We start from the raw sequence: 16016 nt of genomic DNA on the forward strand, positions 1-16016 counted from the left end.
TCTTCCCCTCCTCTCTCCATTTTTCTCTGTCCTATCCAACAATAACAACAACATCAATAATAACTACAACAGTAAAACAACAAGGGCAACAAAAGGGAATAAATAAATATTAAAAAAATAAATAGAAATAATCCAAAAGCTCATTAACAGCAAAGTAAGTTAATAAGACTTAACATATTCAGACAAGGAAAGTTACATGATAATAGAATACAAGCTGCCAAAAGACACAGATGACAGTCAAACAGCAGATGGAGTGAAGGAAGCAGGCACGGAGCATATGTCTATTTTGTTTATTTGAAAACTTCCATTTATTCTAAGACTGAAAATGATCAAAGTCGGGATAGTGGTTAACTTGAAGAAAAGAGGCAGGTGGAATGCTTTTAAGGTGTTGAAACTATTTTGTGTCTTGTTTTGAGTGACAATTGCTTGGGTATATTATATACATATGTAAAACACTATCCTGACTTTAATCACTTTCAGTCTTAAATTTCAAATAAATGAAATAGGCATATGCTTGGGGCCTGTTTCCTTCACTCATTATGCACTTAAGATATGCACGCTTGGTGTACTGTATGTAATCTGTTCCACAAATTAAAAGAAAAATGTGAACGAATATTTACTCAAAATAATATACTTTTATTTCACTAGAAAGTGGTAAGTTATGAGCTGATTAAATATGATGTGGAGAAAGATGAACCTGTTCGCGATGGAAATGGATATTGCATCAAAGTTCCCAAAGGTACAGTGGACTTTTGTTTAGTTAACCTGTGCCTTTTCTTACCTTGGCCAAGTGACTTAAGAATCAAAAGATGGGAGTGGGGGTAGATAGCATAATGGTTATGCAAACAGACTCTCAAGCCTGAGTCTCCGTCAAGTCCCAGGTTCAATTCCCCACACCACCATAAGCCAGAGCTGAGCAGTGCTCTGGTAAAAAAAAAAAAAAGAAAGAAAGAAAAGAAAAGAAAAAAAGAATCAGCAGATGGGATGAGGATAGATAGCAAAAGAGAATATCGTGCCAGAGGCTCCAAAGTCCCAGGTTCAATCCCCCACTCCACCAAAATCCAGAACTGACCAGTTCTTTGGTAAAATAAAGAATCAACAGATGGTAAGGGTCAGGCTGTGGCACACCAGATTAAGTGCACATATCACCATCTGCAAGGACCCAGGTTCAAGCCCCCCACTCCCCATCTGCAGCAGGGGACACTTCATAAGTGGTGAAACAGGTCTGCAGGTGTCTCTTAATCTCTCTCTCCCCCTCTCAATTTCTCTCTATTCTATCAAATAAAAAATGGGGGCAGGCAGTAGCACAATGGGTTAAGCACACATGGCACTAAGCACAAGGGTCATCGTAAAGATTCCGGTTCAAGCCCCTGGCTCCCCACCAGCAGGGAGGTCGCTTCACACGTGGTGAAGCAGGTCTGCAAGTGTCTATCTTTCCCCTCTGTCTTTTCCCCTCCTCTCTCGATTTCTCTCTGTTCTATCTGACAACAATAACAATAATAATAGTGACAATAATAACAACAACCTAGGAGTACTGGAATGGCACATACAGGAGGCCCCACTCTTTAAAAAAAAAGATTACATTATTTCTAAAGTTAACACATGTTAAAATGTATTAATATTCAGGAGAAAAAGAGGAAACCTCAGAAAGAAAATTTTTAAAAAATCACAAAGAATTCTCATTTACTACTCCATATAATATAATTATATATTTTTTTAATTTTATTATTTTTATTTTTATTTACTTATTACTGGATAGAGACAGAAGTTGAGAGGGAAGAGGAGATAGGGAGGGAAGGGAAGAAAAAGAGAGATACCTATCTCTTTGCTTCACCACTTGTAAAGTTTTCTCCCCTGCAGGTGGAAACCAGGGCCTGGAATCTGGGTCCTTGTGCACTGTAATGTGTGCACTTACCTGGTGTGCCACTGCCTGGCCCCCCTTAATTCTAGTGTTAAACTTAGTTTAACAACTTCTTGGCTACAAAGTAAGAATTTTATGAGACGGGGTATATAATTTAAGGTTGTGACACTATAGTTAACTTTAGAGAGTCTTAAAGTTTCAGCTACCATCAACTTGTCTGGTTATAATGTGTATAAGTGATTATTCAGTAAAAAGATTAGCACTGAAAAAAGTTACAACTGTGTGGCCTTCTAGATTCTTGTATTGTGGGATGTATACACATGTGCTTCCTGTATAAGGGTTCCCTGATGTTGCATGCAGCAACTTGTTGCCAAGGGACTTGCTGCTCGGTTTGAAGAGGTTAGGAACAAAATGTACCTGCTGCTAGCACATACGGTAGCAATTTGCTTTCTTCTCTTTCAGGTGAAGTGGGTCTCTTGATCTGCAGAATCACACAGCTTACCCCATTTAGTGGCTACGCTGGAGGAAAGACTCAGACAGAGAAGAAAAAACTGAGAGATGTCTTTAAGAAAGGAGACCTCTATTTCAACAGTGGAGATCTCTTAATGATCGACCACGACAATTTCATCTACTTCCACGACAGAGTAGGAGATACCTTCCGGTTAGTTCCTCTGAGTTCACTGAGTCAAAACAAACTTGTACACAATGCGACTTGCTTTTGCACTGGGATCACCTTCCACTGCCAAGGCGTTCCATTTCCTCCTACAGCTTTGTTGTGTCTAATCAACCACCTGTATTCCCAGGAGTTGTGGAACAAGATGTGCGCCATGTCACTCTGCCTTGCACATTTAACATAGTTGAGTAATAGTGGGTGAGATTAAGGCAGAAACCCCAGTGGAGTCTGCTTTTTGGAGCCTAGGGACCTAAGACTGTCTAATTATTATTTGCCCTAGGCTACTAATGGTCACTCATAGGGCAGCCAGGGATTTTTTTTTTTAACTATTTTAACTGTGGGGTTTTTCCTTCACAGAAAACCATTCAAATAAATGTGGAGCTGGTCTTTGATGAGGCCAGTACTTCACCTGCTTCTACTCTACCCCCAGCCAAGCAGTTGCCCATAGAAGCCCCCTCAAGACAAGATGCAGTTTGAAAGCTTGTGTAATAACCTATGAAACTAATTGCAATTCCAGTCTCATGGGTTTGTTTAATCAACTTCCTGTGTAATCTCCCTGAGGGCAGATCCTGCTGCTGAAGTGTCCACCTAGCACAGTAGTGACATATAGGGTCACTTTTTACTTAAATAAATGAAAAGGAGGTAGATGTGTTCTGATTTTAATAGCCTGAATATGAACAGGGACACCTAGGTTCCCCAGCTCACCTCTACCCCTCTCAAAGCAGGTAACCTTTCTACATCCAATTCCTTCGGCGCATGAAATGAGAGTTTTTATGATCTTCTAGATGTTTTACATACCCAGCATTCCATGAGTCAGGATTCATATCATTATTGTATTTCTTTTTTTTTTTTTTTTTTAAAGGGTTTTTTTAATATTTATTTATTTATTCCCTTTTGTTGCCCTTGTTGGTCATTATCATATTTCAACTTCATATCAATAAAAGGAACCTTGGGGTTGGGGACAGGCCGTGGGACACCGGGTTAAGCGCACATAGTATGAAGCACAAGGACCCACAGGACCCGTGTGAGGATCCAGGTTCGAGCCCCTCACTCCCCACCTATAGGGGGAATCACTTCACAAGAGGTGAAGCAGGTCTGCAGGTGTCTATCTTTCTCTCTCCCTATTTTCCCTCCTCAAGTTCTCTCTGTCCTATCCAAAAAATTTTTTTAAAAATGGCCCCAGGAGCAGTGGATTCGTAGTGCAAGCACTGAGCCCCAGCAATAACCCTGAGGCAATAATAATAATAATAACTTAAATTAATAGAACCTTTTGGAACTTCTAAAGAATTTTTAAATGTTAGACAAAATTTAATTAAGTGAAAATAGGACCTGATTGGGAACTAACATATAGTTTCCATATAGATAAAGTATGCTATTAAAAGTCTTCTCCGTTTGGGGCAGTGGCGCAGCGGGTTAAACGCACATGGTGTGAAGCTCAAGGACCAGCATAAGGATCCTGGTTTGAGCCCCCAGGTCCCCACCTGCAGGGGAGTCACTTCACAGGCAGTGAAGCAGGTCTGCAGGTGTCTATATTTCTCTCCCTCCTCTATCTTCCTTCCTCTCTCAATTTCTCTCTGTGTTATCCAACAACAACAACAGCAATGGCAAAAATAATAATAATGACAACAACAAGGACAATAAAAGGGGAAAAAAGTTTTCTCCTTGGCATTAGTCCCAGAAATACAAGTAGGACATTTTCTTTTTTTAACATTTTTATTTATTTTTTATTGGATAGAGACAGAGATAAATTGAGAGGGGGGGTAGAAAGGGAAAGAGACAGAGAGACATCTGCAGCCCTGCTTCACCATTCATGAAGCTTTCCCCCTGCAAGTGGGGACCAGGGGCTTGAACCTGGGTCCTTGCACACTGTAATGTGAGCACTTAACCAGATGCACCACCACCTGGCCCCGACATTTTCTTTTTCTCTTCCAGCAGGATTATTTCTGGGTCTTGATACCTGCACAATAGGTTCAAGGCACCATTCCCACTTTTTTTTTTACTTCCCCCCTTCTTACTTTTTGATAGAGATAGAGTGAAGTTGCAAGGGAAGGGGGATAGAGAAGGAGAAAGAGAAACACCTGCAACACTGCTTCACCACTTGATAAGCCTCCCTTCCACTCCAGCAGTTGGGGACCAGGGACATGAACCCAGGTCCTGTCACATGGTGATATATGCACTGTATCCCATGTGCCACCACCCAACCCCCAAGTATGAAATTCTTTTAAATAGAAGTTTACGGACCAGGGAAATGTCTCAGTGTTAGAGCACAGGCCAGTGTGTGTGTGTGTGTGTGTGTGTGTGTGTGTGTGTGTATTAAAAATATATAAATAGGGGAGTCAGGCGTAGCACAGCAGGTTAAGCGTACATGGCATGAAGCGCAAGGACCAGCCTAAGGATCCCAGTTCGAGTCCCTGGCTCCCCACCTGCAGGGGATTCGCTTCACGAGCGGTGAAGCAGGTCTGCAGGTGTCTATCTTTCTCTCCCCCCTCTCTGTCTTCCCCTCCTCTCTCCATTTCTCTCTGTCCTATCTAACAACAACAACATCAATAACAACAACAATAATAACTACAACAATAAAAAATAACAAGGGCAACAAAAGGGAAAATAAATAAATATAAAAATATATTTAAATATATATATATATATCTTTTTTTTTAACCAGAACACTGCTCAGCTTTGGCTTATGGTGGTATGGGAGATTGAACCTGGGACTTTGGAGCCTCAGACATGAGAATCTCTTTTCATAACCATTATGCTATCTACCCCCACCCAAAATAAATCATTTTCCAAAAATAAATAAAAGTTTGCTACTCAGATCAAAGTTAGAGAATGAGGAAAATCAGAGGTTTAAACACAGCAACAACAATAAAAAAAAAACCTGAGATTATTTGTTTTCATTCCCAGTGCCTTTCTTGGGCTGAGCCAGTATTTTTACATTAGCATGTGTGTCATGCTTCACGTGCTAAAATTGAAACCCACATTTTATGACTTGGATCAATGCCTTTTCTGTTCATGAAGCAAGGTCCCTCTCTCATGAGCAGGCTGGGGAGCTTGTGGGGTCTAGATAAGAAGGGGAGTCCAGGGTTGGGGAGAGAGCATAATGGTTATGTTGGGCCAGGTGGTAGCATACCTAGTTGAGCGCACACATTACCTTGTGCTTGAGGCAGTGTTGCAGGTGTGTCTTCTCCCCCCCCACCCTTATATGCCCCTTCCCTCTCAATTTCTGTCTGTCTCTGTTTCAAAAGAAAGTGGGGGGAGCTACCAGAAGTGGTGGATTCCTCATGCAGGCACCAAGTCCCAGTCATAACCGTGGTCAAATTAGAAAGTATAAAATTTCCTTACAGTGGGGATGGGGGTGGGTGGCAGTCACCCAGATAACTGCACACATTACCAGGCTGGAAGATCCTGGTTTGAGCCTCAGCTCCCCACCAGCAAGGGAGAATTTTCATGAGCAATGAAGCAGGTCTGCAGTTGCCTTTCTTTCTCCCTCGATACCGCCCCCTCTTCTCTCAATTTCTCTCTGTCTTATCAAATACAATAGGTGGAGGGCTGGGTGGTGGCACACCTGGTTGAGTGTACATGTTACAATGCACAAAGACCTAGGTTCGAGTCCCCGATCCCCATCTGCAGGGGAAAATTTCACAAGCGGTGAAAGCATTGTTGCAGGTGTCTCTCTGTCTCTCTTCCTCTCTATCCCCCCTTCCCTCTTGATTTCTGACTGTCTCTATCCAATAAATAAAGATAATAAAAAATTTTTTTAAAAGTACAATAGGTGGACTGAGGTGGGGAAGGGAGAGAGTGGCTCTTCATAGTTATGCAAAAAGACTTTAATGCCTGAGGCACCAAAGGTCCTAGAGTCCATCCTCAGCACAAAGATAAGCCAGAGCTGAGCAGTGCTCTGGTAAAATAAAAAAGAAAGAATAAATAAAAGTCATTATCAAACCCCACAAAATTCATGTCCTTAAAAAAAAATTATATATCCAGACCCTTTCCCACAGGTCTGGAGGAAACAGCTATCCTTTGTCATTGCAGCCTAGGTCACCTATCGCAGCAACCATTGACATCTGCTCACTTTGCCTTTTGTTCCAGATGGAAAGGAGAAAATGTGGCCACCACTGAAGTCGCTGACATAGTAGGACTGGTCGACTTTGTCCAAGAAGTGAATGTGTATGGAGTGCCAGTGCCAGGTATGTACAAGATATTATCTAGCCATGCTTAAACCCATCAGGTAAATGAACATTATCATCACCCCAGGCAAAAGTCTGCCATCGCTTTCTGTGACTGGCTATGTTCCTTTGTTGAACAGCTATGTTGATAATGGGTGAACCTGGCCTTTCTCTCTGGTTCAACTCCTCAGCTGTTCTCAGACTCTCGGCTCCCATCTCCCCCCACACCCCGCCACCCCCACCCCCCCACCCCCCCCCACCCCCGCCTCTCTAACAGCTAAGGTCCCATGCTGTCATTGAGATGTCTTGAGAAAAGATGTCGCACTTGCTAACTGGGGAATGGCACCTTGGCTCAGAACTGAGAAGCACAAATAAGAGGAAGTACAGGGGCTGGGTGATGGAGCACTTGGTAGAGTGCACATGTAACAACCCAAAAGGACACAGGCTTAAGCCCCGGGTCCCTGCAGAGGGGGAAACTTCACTTGTGGTGAAGCAGTGCTATAGGTGTCTCCCTTTCTCTTTCTCCCTCCCTTCTTAATTTCTCTCTGTCTCTATCTGATAAATAAATATTTTTAGATGTAAAAAAAAAAAAAAAGTGGTCCAGGAGGTGGTTCAGTGGATAAAGCATTGGACTCTCAAGCATGAAGTCCTGAGTTCAATCCTCAGCAGCGCATAGATCAGAGTGATGTCTGGTTTTTTCTCTCTCTCCTCCTATATTTCTTATAAATAAATAAATAAATGAATAAATAAATAAAATCTTTAAAGAAAAAGAGGAAGTCCAGTTACTAGGAAAACAAACTGGGGAGGAATTAAATTTGATCACACTCCTCTTTCAAAGCTCCACCCTACTTACTGAGCTTTTTCAACAGAACCATCAGGCAGTCGTGTTAGAAAATCGTCCTCTACAGATCTGTTTCCACAAAAGAGAAGGGATGTCCACTGCCCGAGTCCCAGCTGCAGCACCTCAGACAAATCACTAAAATTAGGTTGTCAAGAGAACTGATTTATTTGAAGAACATAAATACCAAACATGTACTTTTTGTCTGTGCATGAGAATTATTATGGGGGAAAAAAGACATTTTAATTAGCACTATCAGAGAGGACCTCTAGATAGTGGTCCGGGAGGTGACTCAGTGGATAAAATGTTGGACTCTCAGGTGTGAGGTCCCGAGTTCAGTCCCCAGCAGCACATGTATCAGAGCGATGTCCGGTTCTTTCTCTCTCTGTGTGTGTGTGTGTCTCTCTCTCCTCCCATACCTCTATTTAATAAATAAGATATTCTTTTTAAAATATCTCTAGATAGAAGATGCTAGAGTTATAATCTTCCCCTGCCACTCAGTACTTGAAGATTCTCCCCATTGATATATTAAAAATGGAAATCCAAAAGCCCCCCCTTTTTTGGATTTTATTCTTTTTTTAATTTTTATTTATAAAAAGGAAACATTGACAAAAAAACATAGGATAAGAGGGTTACAACTCCACATAGTTCCCACCACCAGAACTCCGTATCCCATCCCCTCCCCTGATAGCTTTCCTATTCTTTATCCCTCTGGGAGTATGGACCCAAGGTCACTGTGGGATGCAGAAGGTAGAAGGTCTGGCTTCTGTAATTGCTTCCCTGCTGAACATGGGTGTTGACAGGTCGATCCATACCCCCAGCCTGTCTCTCTCTTTCCCTAGAAGGGCCTTCGGGAAGTGGGGCTCCAGGACCCATTGGTGGGGTCATCTGCCCAGGGAAGTCCGGTTGGTATCATCTTAGCATCTGAAATCTGGTGGTTGAAAAAAGAGTCAACATATAAATCCAAACAAATTGTTGACTAAAGCCCTCCCCCTTTTTTTCACAAGTTATGACATTTTCATATGACCTGATTTTGCTGTCCTTTGATTGATATTTGTTAAAGGAAAACTGAGGCTTTCTCCAGCTGTTTCACGGTGATAATGACAGGATGGGAAGTGTAACCTCATGGCACATCAGGGTCACACAGTATGAAGGGTACAGAATCCTCACACTGGATGTTCAGCTGAGTTAGACCCATGCCATGCCTTCAGGCCCTGCTGAGCTCACACAGCTCCCGCTGCGAGTGCTGAATGCCCTTTAAAAGGGTAAAAGCACAAAGAATGGTGTGTGATCCAGAGAAGCTGGGGAATGGAAAGGATAAGATTGACCTGGTACTCTTCAGAGTGGAGTTCCAGGACCAGGAGGTAGTATATACCTCCTGTGCATGAGGCCCTAAATTCGAATCACAGTTCTACCCAGGAGCACCTTGCATGGTGGAGTGATGTTGTAGTCTCTCTAAGAAAAAAAAAGAAAGAAAGAAGAAAGAGGAAGGAGGGAGGGAAGGAAGGAAAAGAAAGGAAGGAAGGAAGGGAAGAAAGAAAGGAAGAGAAAGGTGACTAATGAAGAAAGAAAGAAAGAAAGAAAGAAAGAAAGAAAGAGAGAGAGAGAGAAAGAGAGAAAGAAAGAAAGAAAGAAAGAAAGAAAGAAAGAAAGAAAGAAAGAAAGAAAGAAAGAAAAAGAAAGAAAGAAAGGTGATTAATGAAAAAATGGGAGGTCAATCAGTGGTACTATCATACATATGTAAGAAACTAGGTTCATTCCCAAGCACTGCAAAAAATAAAAGGGGGTGTGGGGTTGAGGGAACTAGTAGCACCATCACCCCCAGAGCATGTTTAAAATGGAGTTTCTTGTACTGTCCAAGGCCTGTTAATCAGACTCTCTGGGGTGGGGCTCAAGGAGCTATGCTTTATCAAGCCCTCTGGTGATTCTTTTTTTATTATTATTTTTTTATTCCCTTTTGCTGTCCTTGTTGTTGGATAGGACAGAGAGAAATGGAGAGAGGAGGGGAAGACAGAGAGGGGGGAGAGAAAGACAGACCTGCAGACCTGCTTCACTGCCTGTGAAGCAACTCCCCTACAGATGGGGAGCTGGGGGCTCGAACTGGGATCCTTAGACCAGTCCTTACGCTTTGCGCCACGTGTGCTTAACCTGCTGTACTACCTTCCAACTCCCCTGGTGATTCTTTAAAACATTAAAGTCTGGGGGCAGGTGGTGGCGCACCCGGTTAAGTGCACACATTACAGTGTGCAAGGATCCAGGTTCAAGGCCCTGGTCCCCACCTGCATGGGGAAAGCTTCATGAGTGGTGAAGCAGGGCTGCAGGTGTCTCTCTGTCTTTCTTCCTCTCTATCTCCCCCTCCCTTCTCAATTTCTCTCTGTCTCTATCCAATAATAAATAAATAAAACAAAAAATAAATAAATAAATACCACATTAAGTCTTATGGTATGCAAAGAGACTCTCATGCCTAAGGCTCTAAAGTCCCAGGTTCAATCCCCTGCACCACCATAAGCCAGAGCTGACCAGTGCTCTGGTAAAATAAATAAATTAATTAAATTAAATTAAAAGGTTCTATAAAGTCTGATATGGGAGTGCCGGATAAGATAGCATAATGGTTATACAAAGTCTCATGCCTGAGTTTCCCAGATGCCAGGTTCACTCCCCCGCACCACCATAAGCCAGAGCTGAGCAGTACTCTGGTAAAAAAAAAAAAACACCTGATATGGGGGTACTGACAATGTTCCAAGAAGTCAATACCACACATAGTGGATGGATTAAATGCCATTGGGTGTGTACTTCAAACTAGCTGAAATGATAACTTTATGTATGTGTTAAAAGCATTGAAATCTGAGAAGCACCAGAGTCTAGTGGTTCCAAAAACTCTGACCCCCTCACCATAATCATCTAGAAAATGTTATAAATCCCAGATTTAATGGCTCGGAGCCTCTAAGGTTTGGGACTCTGAATCTTATCTTTTTTTTTTTTTTAATTCCCATGTGAGTCTAATGTCTAAGGTCTGGGAACCATAGACATATTGTACAGCAGATCAAAGAAGAGGAATGGTTTCTAGGTTGGAAAACCCTTCAATAGAACAAGGAACAGGTGTGTTCATGTTGCTGCAATGGATTGAAATGATCAGGGAACAAATTTTTAGCAGAGACTCTCCTAGCCAGAGGTACCAACAGTCAAATGCACTATTTCCTAAGGTAGGGAATGTCCCATCAACTGGGATCTGTAAAAAGGCCAAATGTCCACCTGGGATTTTGTGGCAAATTGCAGTAGTGAAGGTTTAGAGATGAACTCTAGAAATGAGAAAGTCTAGTCTCTCCTAGCTTCCAGATCCTGTGATTCTCAGTGGGGTACGTCCTGCCGCCTGGCTACCTGTGTAGAGAGAAACAGGACAAGGCAGTTGAGAATGAAGCATCACCCTTTCGAGGGTGAGTCTTAGTTCCTGCCTGAGCAAAACCTTCATCCATCTCAGCTTTGGACAGGGAGAAAATGTCTACGTTTGGGCAAAAATGGAGTGGGTTTGTTCAAGATGTTACATCAGAACTGCCAACTACTCTCGAGAGAACTTTCTGCATTGATAAAAAAAAAAAAAAAAAAAGAAGTTTGATATTGGTTGGAAGTTATGCAAAGAGACTCTAATGCCTGAGGCTCTGCAGTCCAAAGTTCAACCCCCAAACTACCATAAGCCAGAGCTGAGCAGTGTTCTGATAAAAAATAATAAGGGGGTCAGGCAGTGGCACAGTGGGTTAAGCGTATATGGTGCAAAGCACAAGGACCCTTGTAAGGATTCTGGTTCGAGTCCCTGGATCCCCACCTGCAGAGGGGTTGATTCACAAGTGTCGAAGCAGATCTGCAGCTGTCTATCTTTCTCTCCCCCTCTCTGTCTACCCTCCTCTCTCGATTTCTTTCTGTCCTATCCAACAACATCAATGGCAACAATAACAACAATGGGGGTATAACAACAAGGGCAACAAAAAATGGGGGGGGGAAATGCCTTCCAGGAGCGGTATATTCGTGGTGCAGGCACTGAGCCCCAGCAATAACGCTGGAGGTAAAATAATGATAATAAAATAAATTTGATATCTGCACTATCCAGTAGGATCACGAGTAGTCATCACATAGTGTTGAGCACAGAAATGTAAGTAGTGCAGCTAAGAAATTAAGTAGACCAGTGGCTACCGTACTGGATCATGCAGCCCTACAGAGCCCTTGCCAGAACTGCTGAGGACTGGAACCATGTTGCCCTGAACCAGAACAAGCTTCCAAACCAACCTCTCTGCTTATTGGACTTGAGACCTGAGACCCCATAGGCCCTTATGCCTCAGGGTTGACCACTGCCTCTGCCAGGAGCCAGTAGACACTGGAGATGGCTGTTGCCTCAGCCTCTGCTTTAATTCTGAAAGGAGCTTATTGGGGAAATACAAGAATCCTGAGACAGGTGCCTTACAGAGAGCTCCCCGGGACCCCTAGAGAAAGAGGGTCTGTTGTCTTGCCTCCCACCCTCTAAGAAAAGGTACATCAGATGAGGTTGCCTTTCTTTTCATTTTCCTCTTGTTTTCTGCCTGCCTTAGAGTCACAGGTAAACAGACAATTACCACGAGATAGATTTCGAAAGATGGGGCCCTGGCGACTAGCCGGCTCCTTCCTTTCCCCTCTCTGATTACCACTAAGTAGTTCAGGGAAGTGGACCGGGACTCCCGCTGGGTGTGCTGGATCAGGTAGAAGCTACCTTAATACCTAATTACCACTGTCCTCTCAAGAAAACAAAGGTAATTGTTCTAAACGCCTCTCCTCTTCCTCCGCGGGCCTGGTGGGGAAGCAGAAGTTGCTAGGTAGGATCTGTTTTCTCTGTAGAGAGCACTACCTCTGGGGACCACAGGGCTTCGGCAGAAGGGAGCAAAAAAAGAAAAAAACAGCAAGCCCTGGCTCCTCACCCTCCTGCCCTACAACTTCCCTATAATGCAGAGGTGAAGCTATTAAAGAACCTTGATTAAATCAGTGAGTCTCAAAGGTGGCCTTCGTGTCTGAAAGCCCAGCGGACCTGACACTGTAACCTCAACAACAACCAACCACAGCTCAATCATTCACCACAACGGAGGGAGTGAGGACTTAACACGGGAGCTGAAAAGAAGGGGGGGGGGGAATAGCACTGGTTCTACCCAGTCCTCAACTTACTTCCTGTCACTCAGTGTCATTTTTGTTTTAATGTTGATAAGGGGTGGGCAAGAGTAGTACACTTGGTAGAACACATGTTGATAAGGACTTGTGGGGCCAGGGAGCAGGACACCCAGTAAAGCACACATGTTATAATGCTCAAGGACCTGGGTTCAAGCCCCCCATTCTCCACCTGCAGTGGGTAAGCTTCACAAACAGTGAAGCAGGGCTACAGGTGTCTGGTGTCTCTCTTTCACTGCCTCTCTATCTCCCCATCCCCTCTCATTTTCTCTCTCTATCCAAAAAAAGAATCAATAAAATAACATATTAAATGAATAAAGAAAGCATGGTCCAAAGCATTTAAAGAAAATTGTTATGGGGGAGGGAGGCAGGCAGTGGTACATCAGACCAGTTAAATGTACATAGTACTATGCCCAAGGACCTGAGTTCGAGCCCCCGCTCCCCACACACAGTGGGGACGCTTCACAAGCAGTGAAGCAGTGTTTCAGGTATCTTTTTACCCTCCTTTCCTCTCAATTTCTCTCTGTTCTATTGAACAGAGAGAAAAGTTTTTTTTTTAATTCTTAGTAAAAAATATTTCACTTTATGGTTATTATCAATATATATTGACCTTAGAATAACCTTGGCATACATCTGAAATGCAAATTCCAGCCAACCAAAAGAAACCTGTGTCATGTCTTGGCTGACTAGTCTTTAAACTAGCAAGGCCAACACAAACAAAACAAACCACTTTAGCACATCAGTTTTTGTTTTGTTTTTTTGCCTCGAGGGTTATCACTGAGACTCGGCATTGACACTACAGATCCATCACTCCTGGTGGCTATTTTTTCCATTTTATTGGATAGGACAGAGAGAAATTGAGAGGGGAGATAGGGAGGGAGAATGACAGACACTTGCAGACTGGCTTCACTGCTTGTGAAGTGACTCCCCCTAGGATCCTTGTGCTGATCCTTGCATGTAGTGCTTATGTGTGCTTAACTGGGTGTGCCATTGTCCAGCCCCCACAATCAGATTCTTTTTCTCATTTTGTTTCTAGGTCATGAGGGCCGTATTGGCATGGCCTCCATCAAGATGAAGGACGACCATGAATTCAACGGCAAGAAGCTCTTTCAACATGTTGTCGACTACCTGCCCAGCTATGCCAGGCCCCGCTTCCTAAGAATACAGGTGAGGCTGTTGATTATCAAATCTGATTTGTCCCCTCTTGGAGACCTTTGTCCCTTATGGAACAATCCCCCACACTGGCCAAACTTCTGTTACACTTTCCAGAAAGCTTCATAAGGAAGCAGCAATAGCAGAAAATATAGCTGGCAGAAACCAAATCCTAATCTCTTATGACAGGGCTGCTCATTCAGCTGCAGCTGAGCAGATAACTCACCAACTCTGTGCTTGCCCTGTGACAGACACTGAGAGCAGGAAAACTCCCACCCTATTTGTGGTTTCCAGTTTTAAAGAGTGGAAATAAAAAACTGGGATGGGGGTAGATAGTATCATGGTTATGCAACGAGACTCTCATGCCTGAGGCTCTAAAGTCCCAGGTTCAATCCCCTACACCAGTTGAGCAGTACTCTGGGTAAAAAAAAAAAAAAAGAAGAAGAAGAAGAAAAGAAAAGAAAACATTCCACTCAAGTCCTAAACCTTTCTGTGATGTGAAATGTAATTGGGCACAATTAGTCTGTTAGGACTCCCAGAGGCTTAACTATCACCACTAGAGGGATGAGTTATTGTTTGTTTGTTTGTTTTTTGGGGGGGGGAGTTGGTTTATTTTTTTCTTCCTCAAATATAAACCTTTGGCACTTGGATAGTGTACTGCTTTGCCATGCACAAGACCCAGGTTTCACCTCAGCCCCCACCACAATGAAGGAATCTTCAATGCTATTGTCTCTCTGTCGTATACATATTATCTCCATCCCCTTGGTTAATGTAACATTCTCACTTTTAGACTTGAACTCTATATTCAGTAACTGAAGGCTTAAACAAACAAGTGTTGCAATAGTAAATATTGCTGAAATTGTAAGGTGATTTCTTTTCTTTTTTCTTTTCTTTTTTTTTTTTTGTTGTTGTTTGCTTCCAGATTATCGCTGGGGCTCAGTACCTGCACTATGAATCCACAGCTCCTGGTGGCCATTTTTTCCATTTTGTATTGGATAGGACAGAGAGAAATTGAGAGGGAGGGAGAGAGAAAGATAGACACCTGCAGACCTGCTTCACTGCTTGTGAAATTAGCCCCCTGCAGGTAGGGAGCTGGAGGCCCAAACCAGGATCCTTGTGGTGGTCCCTGCACTTTGTACTATGTGCACCTAACCTGGTGTGCTACCACCCAGCCCTATCCTATAGAATGATTTCTGTATAAAGCCTGATATTTGCTCTACAGTGAGATAGCTGAGAGACATGAAAAACTAAAACATCCTTAGATCATCATCAATAATAATAATAATAATAAACAGCTCTTTAGCCTACTGGACAGGCTGGAGAAAAAAAGAGAGAGCTGTGTTCAAGTGATAGCTCACATAACCCCACTCCCACCATTAATCAGAATATTCCAGAATTTCTTTAAACTTCACGGAGCAACAACCCCTTTCCCCCAGCCCCATAGTCCAGTGGGGTTTACACAGCTTTAAGGGATTGAAAATCACCTCACAAAATACCTCCCCTCTTCCCTCAGTGGACAGTATAAAAACAGGATGCATTGGTAACATACACCATTTGCTTTGTGTGATTAAAAAACAGCTCTCAAATGTACCGGAAGGGCCAGTGCGTTGATAGTCCTCCTGCCCAACCCTGCCCCCTACCTTGCAGCCTAACCTGTTTACAAGACACTCCAACAATGAATATCCTTTGATGCTTTTCAGGATTTCATCGAGATCACTGGGACTTTTAAGCACCGCAAAGTGACGCTAGTGGAGGAGGGCTTTAACCCCGCAGTCATCAAAGATACCTTGTACTTCCTGGATGACAAAGCAGGAATGTATGTGCCTATGACTGAGGACATTTACAAAGCCATATGTGACAATTCTCTGAAACTCTGAACATTCCCAGGAGGATAGTTGTTCTGTTTCCATTCACCTGATGTAAGCCAACTTTAGTTTGGTTGAAGATGGTGAGGTGCAATTTTGTACACATACCAGTAAGGGGAGACTTTTTAAAAAATTACATCTGAACCTTTAACAAGTCAAAAGATTTAGAGGGGATTTTTTTTTTCAGTTTGCAACTACTGTTTATATTTCAAATCAAGCTTATTGGGGATGGGGGTTGTTATTTTTTTTAATATATAATAAAAATAGATGAACACCAATA

The 16016-nt window shown here is 42.9% G+C and overlaps 1 protein-coding gene across 2 annotated transcripts in view; it reads left to right on the forward strand.

Annotated features, from left to right (window-relative positions):
- Positions 1–16016, forward strand: part of SLC27A2 (solute carrier family 27 member 2) — a 72835-nt gene extending 56819 nt beyond the window's left edge. Inside the window, exons 6-10 of one of the 2 annotated variants that reach the window (XM_007517333.3) lie at positions 649–739; positions 2324–2522; positions 6624–6721; positions 13756–13886; positions 15572–16016. In XM_007517333.3, the coding sequence (XP_007517395.1) occupies positions 649–739; positions 2324–2522; positions 6624–6721; positions 13756–13886; positions 15572–15748 (696 nt within the window). In that variant the 3' untranslated portion in view covers positions 15749–16016. Of the gene's footprint in view, positions 1–648; positions 740–2323; positions 2523–6623; positions 6722–11016; positions 11480–13755; positions 13887–15571 lie in introns of those variants that run through there. The other variant, XM_060174643.1, reaches the window with a different exon arrangement.

Source organism: Erinaceus europaeus, chromosome 16 (genome assembly GCF_950295315.1).
Source record: "Erinaceus europaeus chromosome 16, mEriEur2.1, whole genome shotgun sequence".
Lineage (NCBI taxonomy): Eukaryota > Metazoa > Chordata > Mammalia > Eulipotyphla > Erinaceidae > Erinaceus > Erinaceus europaeus.